Below are 15,138 nucleotides of genomic sequence, written 5' to 3' on the forward strand. Positions count from 1 at the left end.
ATGTGTTGCATTCTGGGGTTCTGTGGGTCTTTGGGAGGGTTTGTGCATCTCTCTAGCTGAGGCGAGGGAGTCCTGCTCTGGTGCAAAGGGACAGGGTGAGGGTGGGCTGCAGAAACTGGAGAAATTCCCAGGAGATGTGAGGATCCAGATAATCAGTTAAATACTGCTTCTCAGAGTTCAACTCATGAAATTCCCCTTGCTCTACTCAAATCTAAGGTATGGGATATCAGGCTGTGCATAACCCAGAGAGGTTGTTCTGAGATATTTTGGGCTGGGTGTTTTTTTAAATGGTGGGAGATGAGGCATTCATTAAGAAGTGTGAGCTGGATGGGGGAAGTGACCCCATCCTGAAGGATCCCTGCCCTGAGTCCTACAATGTCTGTGTACAGGGTCATGGAGGTGCCACTCAGCTGGACACTTGTCATCTGCCCTTGCTGTCCACTGTGCCCTGAGGCCATGGACAGAGCAGCTCCCCCAGCATGTGCAGCAGGCACAGGGCAGAGTGTGGGGGCTGAGCAAAGGCTGGCAGCAACCCAAAGCCCACCCAGAGCCCGCAGGGTCCCCAGGGCCAGTGGTGCTGGCTGCAGTGGATGGGCTGCCTCGGCAGCCCTGTCACCAAGCAGGACAAATTGCTAATAGGCAGGTGCCAAATGCCCACGTAGTGGGGTGGCCTCTGGGGTGTCCTCTGCAGCAGATAATCTGGGACAGTGTGGGGGAAACAGGAAGGAGGGTGATTTGGGAGCAGCCCCTCAGTCAGGGTGGCACTGCTGCAGCTGTGCAGTGCTCAGGGCTGTGATTGTGTAGTTGCAATGTGTTCTTTCACTCTGTTGAGCTCCAGAGGCCCATTGAATTGATTTAGGGTGATGGGAACAGAGTCACACCAGGAATCTGGAGAGCAAAAACGGGGGCAGCAAGGCTCTATTGAAAATGGAGCATGAGCTGTCAAAGCACTGGGTTACACCTGTGCAGCTCTGAGCAGGATTGCTCTTAATCTGTTTATATACCCGGAAAAATATTTTTGGGCAGCTGCTGATTCTTTGCATTACAGAAATTAGATCATGAAACATTTGAGAGGGGTCAGTTTTTGTTTGAGCTGTATCTCTTGTTAGTGCCTCCAAGCTCTGCGGTTCCAAGGGAGTGTGAGGGGATCAGGGCTGCTCCTCCAGCTCCTGACCAAGAGCTCAGGATTACCAGAGCAGCTTTCTGCTGCTGTCTGGCAGAGTAATCCAGCACAATTTAACTCTCACTCCTCTTCAAAGCAATGTCAGTGCTGTGAACTCTGCAGGACTGTGAGCCCAGTTCCTTTTGCTGCCATCTCTAACCCAAAGCCATCAGCCTGCTCAGGACCTGTGGCGTCAGCTGCCTGCTGCCTCCCCGGGGGGCATGGATTTCTTGGCTGGGCTTGACATCCAGGTTGATGCAGGCAAATAATTTATTGAGGAGCTCATGTGAGAGCAGTTAGATGCTGCTGTTGGAAAGGAGACAGCAGAGCAGTGGTGGCCCCATGCTCCTACCTCAGTGTGCAGCTGTAGTGTCAGCCTGCTCCCACCCAGCACCAACAGAAGCAATGAAAACCTGGCCTTATCTTGCTGCTGAATATATTAGTTGCTGCTTAGCACCCATTAGATTGCTATTTTTGTGTCTGAAATGGACATTAGCTTTTCTGCTGATCCACCAAGGGAAGGTCTCTGTGTTTCTAATGCTCCGTCGCTGCCTCCAGGTGCCACGATGTGGGTCGTGAGGGACCCTATTGCATGGGAGCCAGGTTGTGGGGTGGGATGAGAAATTACAGTGGCCTGGCCATATGGGACCATGTTGCACCCAGGTTCTGTTTACACACACAGCAGAAGGATTGATTTCCAGCAGCATTTAGCTTGAGGGTGTTGTGTGCTTGTTTTCTGTAACTTAAAAGAAGTCAAGTTGTTCCTTAGCTGAGGCATAGGAACACAGAAGGATTTGTCTTGTGTAGTAAAGGATTTAATTTGGGGAGTTCCTCTGGACAACCTGGAGCAATTCACTGTAAGATGGATTGGGGTTGGTGTTCTGGAGATGCTTGGGTTTGAGCTCTTCCAGGTAATACACAGCAGTGATTGGAATAGAGGTCTTGCCATTCCCAAACTGAGGAATGTAGTGGTTGATTGGAAAACTGAAAAGGCTCTTTAAGCAAAAAATTCATGAGGCAGCAGGACACAGAGATTTACAGCTGCAGCTTCTGAATTTGCCTTGCTTATGAAGTTTGCTGTCACTCTGGTATGAAGAGCTAAGTAAATGCTAAATGAACTGTATTTAAAAATACTTCCTCAATAAATGTCCTTGCAAATTAAATTTCAGAAGATGATCTTACCTTTAGCCCATTTTGATGATAATTTTAATTATGGTTAATAAAAATTCAATATGCATTTCCAGTTTATTGTCTTACTCCATCATGACTTCATCCCTTAAGAAAATTGGTAATGATGCAAATGTGTGTGGGCAAAGCACTCACCCAGAGGTACGAGACTGGTGAGAAAGTATTTTAGTATCCAAGTGCCCTTTGAAGCCTTTTCTGAGTGTATTAAGCTCTGCCTAAAATCAGCAAGAGCTGCTCATTTTAATTTTTCTCCTGGAACTGTTGGTTTCCAGCCTAAACATAGCCAGAGTGTTCATAAATTGATATTGTGGCAGTATCTCCCTCTCCTACCTGTCCTTGCTGTGGACAGTATACACAGATAGACCATAACCATCCATTCTCTGCGTGGCTGAACAAGCCCTCAGCTCCTCTGAGAAGACCTGATCATGTTCCTGTGTCCCCTCCAGTGTGAATTTCCTTGGGCTCCATCACCCAGCAGGACATCAGTGCTGTGAGTCAGGTCTGCCCTGGCCTGCTGGGTGTCTCCTTGGCCTGCCATCACCTGTGGTTCCTCTCCTTGAAGGCTCTATGGTATGAGCTGTCATTGGGAATTCTGTAGCATCCTTCTACCTGAGGAGCATAAGAAGCCACAAAAGCCAAAGGGGATCCCAGTGCTGCACACAGCAGCCACTCAAACTTGGGGATGGGGGCTGCTCACATGAGGGGTCCATCAGGGACAAGGATACTCAGGCAGCCTTGTCACCTTTCTGCCGCTGGTTCTCTTGGAGAATTCATGGCAGAGCTTTCAGGCTGTTCATGGTGCTCAGCCCCCTTGGATCTGGAATCTCTGGATGCTGGCAGAGATCTGCCAGTGCTGGATATTTCCCCATGGATGTTATGGGACTATGCACCTCTTAAAAAAACAAGTTGGAAACACCCCTTCTGTGCCTCTTTTTCTCTCTGTTAATTTAATCTCCAGGAGGTTTCACAGTTACAGATTTGGGATACATCAGCAGGTGACTGTAATATTCCCCTCCTGGTGCAAAGTTTATCTTTGCTCTGTGGAAATCAAGGGCAGGGTACAGGACCAAGTGAACTGCCAGCTCCTTTAAAATAATCTGGCAAATTAATGGATGCACTGTATACTTTTATGGGATTTCTTCCATTTTCTTTTCAGCACTGTATTTGCCATGCACAGCATAGCAAGCCCTTCCTCTTCCTCTTTCTCTAAACTCTGGTGAGAGCCTGTGGAAGACTTTCCATGGAATAAGACTGGAGAGGGCAGCATTTTGGCTTGCAAGATATTTGTGGCTGGTTCAGCTATCCAGCAAATCCAAATTTGCTGCTGTGGCATCCCAAATGTTAGTTTAATCATACACACATGCAGATGCTGATATTCCCCATGTGAAAATGGTCCCAAGGGAAGAAAGAGAGGAAAAGCAACCTTGAAACCAGTTGTTCCATTATTCCCCATTCACTGAGCAATGAGTAACCAGGACTTAGGCTGTGTCAGTGACCCATCCATTTCTGCCATTTCTTGAAGCCAGTTTCATGACTTAACAGGGATATTCCAAGAATTTTTCAGCACCAGTTCAGGAAGAAAAGAGAAAGTTAACATGAAAACTAAAGACAGCAGCGTGTTTAAAGCCAAGTAAGGTATAGTCTGCTCAAGTATTTTATTTAGCCTGAAGGTTTATGGCAGTCCTGTGTCTGGATTTTATGATCATTGTAATTTATGATGCTCTTAAATCACTGCACTTGTGCAGTTTGGTCAGGAGTAACCCTTCTGCTGTTTTAATTCTCTTCTTGGCATGTGCTTTTAATAATGATGTCACTTGCTTGGAGAACGTTAAATGCCATGTAAGTCTCATGTGATAAGAAACTTGAAACATGCACATTGAAGAATCTGGCAAGGAACCACTGGCAAGGGAATATCTTCAAGTAGGAAGCAGATCTAATTGGAAAGCATGGTTTCACATCTTAGAAGAAGCACTTGCACAGGCCTTGGAGGAGGCTTGTTGCACACACGCTCGCTGTCGGAGCACGCTGACGGCTCCTGCACACCCTGGGGATCTACAAAATCCCTGGGAGGCAGACTCACATCCTGTGCTATTTTTGTAGTGTTTATTTCACAGTTGTTCAATGACAAGATTAAGTTTGGGCTGGGTTAGATCATTACACTTCTATATTTGATATTCTGAAACTTTGGAAGTGGTACAAGTGGTGGTAGCCAGTCATGTTGGAACCAACCTGAGCAGTAGGACAGCAGCTCTCTCTGGGAAGCCTGACACTGCTTGGCAACCTTCCCCTCAAAGGAGGTTTCCTGCTCAAGAACATGATCAGAACCAGAGGTTGTCTGGTTAAATAAAAAATGAAAATTGAAAAGTACACCTGGTTCCTAAATCATAGGAAACGTTCAAATATCTGCCTTAAGTGTCTTTGTATTTTCAGATTTGAAGAACATATATGCAAAAGGCAGAGTGTTGTTTTATTGCTGTTGATACTAAACTGATCAGAAGTATAAAGTAGGGCATGTAGGTTTGAGATTCTGGTCTCCATTGATTTTCAGCACTGGACTGATGCATGTTTCTTGCTCCCAATCTTCTGGAGGACCCCAAACCTTTCAAGCCTTCCAGCCTTTTATTGTTTCATCTTAGAACAAACCCCAAATGGATTACAAGCTGATAGGTTCAGGATGATGTTCCAATGGCTCTGTGTAGCACCCTGGGGTCCTCACAGAAGCAATGCCAGCATCTGGATGCTGCTGGTGGTGCCACTGCACGACATTTCTGTCATTAATTACATTCCTGTTCCCTCTGGCAGCTGGTGATGGAGTTCTGCGGCGCGGGCTCCGTCACTGACCTCATCAAGAACACCAAGGGGAACACCTTGAAGGAGGAGTGGATTGCCTACATCTGCAGAGAGATTTTGCGGGTACGTGTCCAGGGGGAGCTGGATGTTGTTGGGAGTGTGGCAGTTGAGTGCTCAGGGGACACGGGAAGCCTTTGGCTCCGCAGATTTCGTGGATGATGTGCTGCCATGGGCTGGAGCCTCTGCGGTGCCGGCAGGCGTGAATGATTCATGTGCCTGTATGATGCATAATAAATAAACCCTGCTTAATGCCCTTTAGCTCTGTTAGCTTCCTGAATTTTAACCCTCTTTTTCCTTCAACAAAAATGTAATCTCCTATTAGTAGTAAAAGGGCAAAGGTTTATTTACGTTAGAATTACGTTTTTAGTTAACAGGAAGGTGAGGACTCATAAAGTCTGTGGAAAAAAGAATCTTCATGATGAAAAAACATCCTATGTTTTATTAAATCCACATGTCTGGTTTTAATGAGGATGCTGCAACTTTTATACTGGCAATATAAATGTTTGACTGAAATTTCTTAAAATGGGCCATGCCAGAGTTTCATGTACTGGGAAATGGCAGCTTCAGCAAAGACTTTCTTGTATTTTGCATTGCTGAGGTCAGAGGATGGGGTTGTAATGGTTGTCCTACATTAAAATCTATTGCTCTGTGAGCTGAAGATTTGTTTGAGAAAACAGGAATACTTGGCATGTGAAGGAAATCTGTACGAGAGCCATTCAAGTGATAGGATGAGAGGAAAGGGCCTCAAGTTCCACTAGGGGAGATTCAGAAAAAAATTTCTTCATCAGAGGGGTTGTTAAGCTCTGGAATAGGCTGTTCAGGGAAGGATAGATCCCCATTCTTGGGATTTAAAAGAGATGTGGATGTACCACTTAGGGACATGGTTTCGTGGTGGCCTTGGCAGTTGTCAGGGTTATGGTTGGACTCAGTGGTCTTAAAGGTCTTTTCCAACCTAAACAATTACTTGATTCTATGAAAGAAAATGAGGTAAAATGATCTCTCCAAGTGGTTGTTCCTAACACTGAGGCTGCCATGGGTACCCAGAGGTGACACAGCACTTCTGAGTTGTCACTGAATGCCACTGTCTACACCAGAGTGATGTGCAGAAGATGCTGGCATTGTAACTCATCAGCTTTTGTATTAGCACTGCTTTCAGCGCTAGAAGGCCACAGTTACATGGATTTATTTAAAGTGTTTGAGGTCCATGAGCCTGCTCCTTAAATAGTCCCTGGCAGTGAGTCACAACCCAGCCTCTGATTCATGTCCCGGGGCCACCATCGGGTGTCACCTATTGCCTTTTGGCCATGCATTGGGGCGGGTGGTGGTGACCTCTGTGGGGTTTGGGGTGAGAAAAGGCTCTCAGCTTCACACTGCAGAACGTGGCTCATGCTTGGTTCAGACAGTGATGGACAGTTGGAATTCTAATCTGAGGCCCAATCCCATGTTGTTCAAGGTTTTATTGAAATCCCGTGGAATTTTTGCTTTGCCTCAAATGCTCAAAGGTGCCTGTAACCAAGTATAATATGGCTAAAAAAGGACTCCTATACAGATATAATCTGTTCCAGAGTTTTCCCAAGGTAACGAGCATAAAATGACTAATAACTACCAAAAACAATAGCAGAAATCTTTTTGTTCCTCAAATATGAATGTTTAATGTGAAATGTAAACCTAATGCAAAATTAGTTTTTGAAGTAATCCATATTTTTCCTAAGCTGGCAATCTGGGTGGATGTTACTTTGAAACTGAAATAATAAATGAATGAAATAAAAATGTGGGTTGCAAAAAGAAATTAATAAGCTAATAAACCAGCACAACAGCAAAGCTAGTTTTCCTTTAGCCTTTGAGACAGGCTTTTTACTTGAGCTATATCTCTATTAGGGATATGTGCAAGTCATAACATTTGTATTTGCATGGTAGCTTTTTCAATACAAACTTCTCAGTGTACTGAAATCCAGTTTATTGGACCAATATAACAAGAGAATTGTTTCCTTCAGTTTCTGGATGATGAAAATGGAGAAAGGAGACAAACCCATTCTATTATTTTTGCCACAGAAGTGGCTCCCTGAGGCAAGGGAGCACACGGGGGAAATCATGTCTGGAGTGACGGAAGAATTTGGGTTAATACAGGTTCCTGCTGGAATGTGAAAGATTGGGTTAAAAACCCTACAGAATTGCCAGGCTCCTCGCCAGGCATGTCCTCCCAGCATGGGACATGGGACAGTGTTTGGAGCATGTGATAAACAAAAGCATTCTCGAGTGCTTAACTCCAACTGTGAACCTTTCATTTCTGGAGCATAATTGGTTGAGGAGGAATGTCAGAAAATAACATGCTTTGAACTTGGGTTCCTCTAACCTTTCTCTGAATTCTCCAGGGCTTGAGTCATCTACACCAGCACAAAGTAATTCATCGAGACATCAAGGGACAGAATGTATTGCTGACTGAAAATGCAGAAGTGAAGCTAGGTAAGAGTGGGTTAGAGCTCCTGGAAACTGCAGGTGGGCTGGCTGGGAAGAAGCAGCAAAACTGGCTTATACATGACCTGAAGAAAGAGGATGGGTACCAAGAGCTTCTCTCTGGGTTTTGTTATGTTGCCTTTGATACATGACTTTGGGTGTTGACCAAGTGCTGTGCCTCAAACTGGAAGGGGTTATGGCCAGGTTCTGCTTGCAGAGATGCACTTGCAGTGGTGTTTCTGCTCAGACAGCTCTGCCACCAGGTACAGGTTAAGCAACCAGCACCAATTTTTCATGCTCTTGATTGAAAATTGCCCTTTGTTTATTGCCAGATGTTGTCAGGGGCTGTTACCCCACAGCTGCATAGCAGTACCCTGGAGGATAATCCATTTTCATTTTAGCATAACATAATCCATACTCCTTTTCCAAGCTAACCTGGTGGAGGGGGTTTTATGTGCAGGAACTACTTTGAGTTTTGTGCACTTGGTCACCCTAGAGAGGAACAGGCATTGGTGTGGAGATCATATGGAAAGCAGCAGATCAGGGCAGGTGATGTGCTCACATCCTCACTTGTCCACTATTGATGTTATTAAGGCTGTCTTTGCACAATTAAATTATGGTAGTGATGGAACATCCCTTGCACTGGTTATGTGTGGTGCAAGCCTGGTGTTCCCATGCCTCCTCTCTCCCTCTACAGCAGAATAAAACCCTGGCTTAACAGATGGCACCACCAGCTCATTGGGCTTTATGCTGGTGAAGATTCCTCTGCAAGGGGAAATTCTCCAGGGCAAATCTCCAGCCATTGTGTTGTGCAAAGTGCAGTTAGTGGACCATAGAGTATTCTCTCATTGGTTTGATTTCATCATTTTTTGCTCCATTTTGCAGCTCTCTACTTGACATTTCCCATGGGCCTTTGTCCTTGTCCCTTAGTTCCTTAAGTCTTTTGCATTTCTGCCATTTGCAGCAAGAATTTAGGTAGAAAAATGAGGCTTGCACCAGTATTTGGCAGGCTTTAATTCAAATGAGCAAGCATAGAACAAAGGCTGTTGCTTATTCATGTTGCTAACCCTGTTTCTCATTAGTATGAGGAGCTGTGATTTCTTTTCATTGCCTCCTGGCAAGGAGGAAAAGGCACAGGGTTTTGTACAAAACCTGGACATCAGATGATCAGGTTTGTCCTTGACTGACCTCTGTTGATGCCAGCAGAGATCAAACAGGAATGTCTTCAGCCACGTCTTCCTTTCCTGGCTGTGCAGAGTTGTTCTGAGCGAACACAATGTTTTACATTCAGCAGCAGAGTGCTGCTCAGGTTTGTCTCTGACCTGACGATGCCCCGTTGTCTCCCTGCTCCAGTGGATTTTGGTGTCAGTGCCCAGCTGGACAGGACGGTGGGCAGGAGAAACACCTTCATTGGAACGCCTTACTGGATGGCCCCCGAGGTCATCGCCTGCGATGAAAATCCCGATGCCACTTACGACTTCAAGGTACCTAAAGGAGCCTCTTCCTGCTCAGGAATTCAGTATCTCACTGCAGCACTGGAAAACACATTGGCAGGCAGCACAGGCTCCTCCTGCTTTCTGGCTCTGGGATTTTGGGATGCCAGTTCAGGTTCAACCTGCAGCTTTGTTGTGCTGTTCACGTATCCAAATTTACTGTGAGGAGTCTTTCCCTGTGTGGAGAAAGGTGTCAGACTCAGGCTTCCTACCTGCTACTCTGCTTTTTGGTGCTGTGTACTTAAATACTCCAGTCAAACGAGCTGTATTTGCTCTATTTACTCTGGAGAGGAGTCAGGTCAGGTTTAGAAAGGGTAAAATCATATCCTCTGGCCTGCAGGCTGATATTTGCTGGGAGATGTGAAGGCTGCCACACAGTCAGACGTTTAGGGGGCTGACCTACTTTTCATATGTCTCTCCAGCCTGTTTGAAGTTTATTTTTGGATCAGTGGCAGCGCAACATCGCTGCTGAGTTATAATGTGGCACAGAGCCCTGTGCCATGCAGCAGATCTGCAGGAACATTAGGAGTCCCACCTGCCCATTCAAACTACAGTGAGGTCTGATGTTTAAAGCAGAGAGAACTTCATATAGTTTATCCTGATTCTGCCTTACTACAAGTTGCTGGACACACATCTGTAGAAATATCCCCTGTTTTTTTGTCCCTTGGTTTTTTGAAGTGTCCAGAACTTGAATTTCTAGCTCCAAACCACCTAAGGTCCACTGAGTGTGTCCAGAGAGGAGGGCAGGGCATTGACACATGAAACTGGGGGGGAAAGCTGAGGCATATGTGAAGCTTGCTTTAGTTCTGTTCATGTGCATGCTGAGAGGTCACTTTGCAAGGTGATGTTTAAAAAGTACTTTGAGACCCCCTGGTGTAAGCTGCTTTCTAAAAGTAGAACACTCCAATGTAACAGAGCCACAGCCCACCATTGTGGTACAATTTTGGCTGCAATTACTGACCATTCAGAGAAATTTTTGAGAAATGAATTATTTTAAAGAAGCCAAATGATGCTTTGCTGTTGCAGCCGTTTAAGTGCATCAGTCAATTTTTGAACTGATGGTTTTCCAGAGAGCAGCTCTCCAGTCTGAGTTCAGACTCTGGGTTACAGAAATTGTTAATGATGGGGACATGTAGCAATGGTTTAATCTCCAATTAGATACTACTCTTTGATTAACCAATTACAACAGGCATTTCCTCAGCTCTGCTGAGGGCAGCACTTCATGACAGGGCTGCACCCTGCACTGGCTGCTCTCACCACTGCTCCACCGACAGCTGCCTGTGCAACGCCCTCATTAATCTCAGCTTCTTGTTATTATTTTTTAAAAAAGGACTGATATCTTCACAGGCTTCTTTCTACCCTCTGAAATCCCCGAGGATTTTCCTCTTGCCAGAATAACTGGGGCACTTAATATGCTGTGGGCTGATGCACAAGCTCCAGGACCAGAATCCCTCTATTGTCCCTGAGGATCAGATGCTCGCCGTGAGCCGGGCGCTCGCCTCTCTGAAGTTGGCTCTGGCCATTTTCCCGAGGCTGGGGGTGTGGAACAGGAGGCTGATTGCTGCTGACACGCTCCATGCAGGGTGTTTTCAGAGCTCCTGGGGATGTGGGAGCCACTGGACATTAGTCCAAGCCCTGGATCACGTCCTTGCACCTGATGCTCTTGCTTTGAAGTAGGGTGGGGAGGATGTAAATTATAACTATTTTTTTTTAAGGGGATGCAAATCAGATGCTCTCAGGTTTAGCTGACTGGCTTAAAATACTGAAAACAAAAAATGAGATTTATAGAGTGAGAAAAGGAATCCTCACAGGCTTAATCTGTTGGACAAAAAGCCTCTGATCTCACTGTTTTCTTAGCCAGAAAGAGATGCCTGTGTAATCTCTGGAAGGAGGCAGTAAATACCTCCTCACATAAATAAACCACTTTAAAAAAGAACAAATAGAAACCCCCGTTGTTGAGGTTATTTGTTGTTTTTTCCCCAGCCAGTCTTCCTTTTTTCTTCAGCAATATCTTGTCAATAAGCTTAGAATCAAACGGAGGGGGAGAAGGGAGCCTGCTTCCCTTCCCAAGTCAAGGCAATGCAAATACATTAGCACAGCATCTCTTTGCTAGATGAACTGAAAGGCTTTTCAGTCTTAAAAATAAAAACCACTCAAAAAAAAATCCCGAATTCCTGATCATTATAAAATGTGTGCTTCCCGCTGAGTTTTCTGCTTTCTCTGGGAGACTTAAAGAGATGATAATCCCTTTCTGTATTCCTCCAGCTTTGAGATCACTTGGCATCTTGCATATAATACTGGGCACCTCAATATGGAAAGACACATTAGGAATTTGGAAGGAGTTCAGTGGCAACCCAGAGGGAAGGGGTCATGTGTGCTGAATCATGTGGAAAGACTGTGATAATTAAGTATACAGCAGAAATCCCAGCTGACCAGAAACAAAGAATGGATGAGACTGTGCTGTGAAAGGGCTGAAAATAAGATTTGAGAGAGAATTTTTAAGCAGGTACAAAGATGTGTAGCAAAGATGGCATTTATTGAGGGAGAACTTGAGCTAAAAATGAGGAAAAGTGCCTTGAAATTGGAAATGCAGATTGCCTTTCCTGGAAGGTGTATATGAAAAGGTGCTTGTGGTTCCTAGAGGCTCTCTAGCTCTGGCTGGGCTTTTGGGACTCTCTGCTGGGAAAAACAACCTTTCTGGGATTTACTCACTAAATGGTAGGTTTAGAGGCTTGAGGCAGTTGAGAAAGAGCAGCTCTTGAACTGGAGAGGAGAAAAGTGAAGTGGGAGTGCAGGGACATGGCAGAAAGCAGGGCAAGGGAGAGCTGGATGTACAAGAGGAAGGGTGGAAGGAAGAGTCCATTCCTTCCAGCCTTAGGTGAAAGCACCAACATGACTCGTGTTCCCAGTCCAGCAGATGGGTTGTACTCGTTTTCTCTCGCTGGGCACGTACAGCCTCTGCCTCCTGCACTGCCAGGAGAGACAATCCATCCACTGGGGCTCCTTACCAGGGCTAGGGGTGCAGCCACAGCTCATTAGTGATGGTGTGGAGGGGGCACTGGAGGGCAGCTCACTGCTGCTGTCTGGCAGGAGCAGGGGATTTGGGTGTTCCTGCTGGCAAGGGAGAGGAAGGAAGGAAGGAAGAGTGTTTCAAGTATGAAATCAGTGTTTCCCAAATAGATGCACTGTCTCTGCTCTGATGCTTCAGGAGACTCAGGGCTGAGCAGGGCTTGGGAGCAGGGTAAATAAATGGGTGTGTTTCTCCTTCCACTGGCAATGTCCCTCTGCTTTCTTTCACAGAGTGACCTGTGGTCTCTGGGGATAACAGCCATCGAGATGGCCGAAGGTGCTCCCCGTGAGTAGAATCATGGCTCTGTTCATTATCCCTGGGCTGTGACTGCTGGGCTTTGCTGAGCACCAGCCAGAGCTGGGCTCTCTGCAAGAAACACCACCCCAAGGTTTTCCCTGGGTTTGCTGAGGTGGAGCTCACAGCATCCAAGGGGACAAAGCTGCCATGGCACCATGGCCCAGGGGATGAGGTGGGCAGTGAGCAAAGGCAGATCTGTGTGACACCTGATACATCTTTGAGCAGTCTGGGACATGGTTTCCTCAAATAAAACACAGATGAAGAAGGGGTGGAGGACTGGGAGCAGGTAAAACACCTCAGAGCTGGTGTGGCACTGGTAGTGGCATGCTGGGTTCACCTGGGTGCATCTGCACAAGTCACACTGCCACGGTTTTCAGTGCTATCCTGGGACTGTCCTTTCTGGGATATGCAAGTAAATAAAGCAGAGCATCGTGCCACATGATGTGGCTGTCCCATGCTCTGGCCCATTGATCTCAGGACCTTGGCAGGTGCTGAGGGCCTGAAGCTGCAGGAGCAGAGATGTCCCCAGGCAGCCCCTGCAGTGACCCTGGCAATGCTGGGACACTCACAGCCCTTGGATGGGGACATCAGCCCCAACCTGAGCTCCAGGGCTGAGGGTTGTGTGGGAGGGGTTGTTGCTGCCATGAGGGTCTGGCAGCCTCAGAGGAAACTCAGATCTCCCAGCTGGATGTCTGTGCTGTATTTAATGCCTCTTCTTACAAATTGCAGCTCTATGTGACATGCATCCCATGAGAGCCCTCTTCCTCATCCCCCGCAACCCGGCCCCGAGGTTGAAATCAAAGAAGTGGTGAGTTTCCTTCTCAATCTTTAGGAACTGTAAAAACAATTCTGGAGCAACTTTGTTCTGGAGCTGAGGACAAGGTGTTGATATTTATGTAGCTTTGGGGGGTGGCCGTGGTCTCCAGCATCACTCTGGTGAGTGCAGGTTTGGGTTTTGGTCTCCTGTGGAGAGGAAATTTGTTCTGAAGGATCCACCACAGGATGGAGGCCTTCCTTACTGTGCAGAGAGAGCAACACACTCACCCTGCCATTTCACAGTGCAGAGTTGGCTTTTCCAGGGCAGTTTGTGCAGCCTGCTGCAAAGTCTGATGACACTTTGCTTGGCTCCCCTTTCCTTCCAGTCAGGTTCCGTTCTCGAGTGGAAACATGTATCCAGGCCAAAAAAAAAAAAAAGATAAAAAAGGATGGTTTATCTTGAAGGCCCAGGAATGCAGAGATTTGTACTTAGTTTGGGCTTTATTTTAAAATTTTGCAGGAAAGGATACATCAGTGTTTTGGAAAAAAAAAAAAAAAAGAAAAAAGGAAAGAAAGGGAGGCATGCCAATAAAAACCCACAGGAAAAATATTCCCGAAGCCCAGACAGATGTTGTTTTGTTACTGTATGTTCTGTATTGGTGGAAGTGGAGTCCTTAAAAACACTTGCCTTTGGTTTGTGCTGTTTTCCTGCCCCAGGTTCGGCAGTGGTTTAGTCAGGAAAGATCTGCCACATGTTAGAGAGACAGCACTGCCCTTGTTCCCAGATTGGCTGAGCTCACAGAGGGAAGCTTTGCCTTAATCCTTTAAATTTTGCTTAATATCTTACTCATTACACACCAATAAAAAGAGGAGGAGCCCATGGTATGTACTGACAGCACCTGAGGCAACAGCAGCAGGTATTTTATTGCTGACAGAGGAGCGAGAGGGACTTGGAGTCCTCTGCTTTGGCTGCATGGTATTGGGCTTTTAGGACCAGCCTAAAAACTCACCCAGGCTTTGGCAGGAGGCACCTCTGTTTTGTTAGCCTGAGCATCAGCTGTTCCAGTACCAAACCAAGAGGAGAGGGACCATTCCCAGCTGATTCTGCAGAGGGTGTCAGATATTCTTGCTCTCTTTGCACGACCTTTTGAGGATACCATTAGTCAGCTGAGAAAATAGTGTAGGTGCTTGTTTTCTGCCAGATCACCAGTCTGCTCCTTTGTTATCCTCACTCCTACAGCACAAAAAGGATTGTGAGACCTGAGAGTTTATTTTTCATACAAAAGTGCTGTTTATTCAGCAAAGACTCCCTCAGCCTCCAGGCAGAGGGGAGCTGATGAAAGCAGATTTTGAGCAGGATGTTTCCCCATGTCCTTAAGGTAAAAATGGAGCTGGGATGGAATTTGTATTTTAGTCCTGTGAATGCAGGATATGCTCAGTGCAAGGTGAGATGCTCCTGGGCATCTCCTTCCCACACACATCTGGCAGCTGCCCCAGGTTTGCACATCCTGTGGGTCTGCCTGGGGTCATTTGGTCTGCCCAGAGTTGTGCTCTGCCTGTGCCAGGGTGGCATCCTGGGTGCTTTGATGGAAGTGTCTCCTGGGAAGCCATAGCATAATAAAATTCCAGCTTCAAGAGGCAGCTTGGTGCTCACCTGGCCTCTGCTACCCTTCCATGAGCAAGCAGGCATCCCTCAACTCATCAGACACGTGTACCTCAGGTTGCTCAGACCTCTGTTCATCTTCCAAGCTGTCGTTGCAGTGGAAAGCTCCAAAGGATCCAGATGAAGCTCCACCAACTCCTTGAAAGCAAATTTTTACAGCATTTTCAATGTGGCACTGGGCAGATTTGCTGTCTTTGTCTCATTT

At 46.4% G+C, this 15,138-nt stretch overlaps 1 protein-coding gene across 7 annotated transcripts in view; it reads left to right on the plus strand.

Moving 5' to 3' along the window:
* The window catches only part of TNIK (TRAF2 and NCK interacting kinase), a 151,497-nt gene that overhangs the window by 85,853 nt on the left and 50,506 nt on the right, over positions 1-15,138 (plus strand). For 6 of the 7 annotated variants that reach the window (XM_058843723.1, XM_058843728.1, XM_058843724.1 and 3 more), the window contains exons 5-9: positions 5,153-5,263; positions 7,573-7,663; positions 9,008-9,138; positions 12,448-12,502; positions 13,244-13,322. In XM_058843723.1, coding sequence (XP_058699706.1) covers positions 5,153-5,263; positions 7,573-7,663; positions 9,008-9,138; positions 12,448-12,502; positions 13,244-13,322 — 467 coding nt within the window. Of the gene's footprint in view, positions 1-5,152; positions 5,264-7,571; positions 7,664-9,007; positions 9,139-12,447; positions 12,503-13,243; positions 13,323-15,138 lie in introns of those variants that run through there. The other variant, XM_058843730.1, reaches the window with a different exon arrangement.

The sequence above is a fragment of the Poecile atricapillus genome, chromosome 8 (genome assembly GCF_030490865.1).
Source record: "Poecile atricapillus isolate bPoeAtr1 chromosome 8, bPoeAtr1.hap1, whole genome shotgun sequence".
Lineage (NCBI taxonomy): Eukaryota > Metazoa > Chordata > Aves > Passeriformes > Paridae > Poecile > Poecile atricapillus.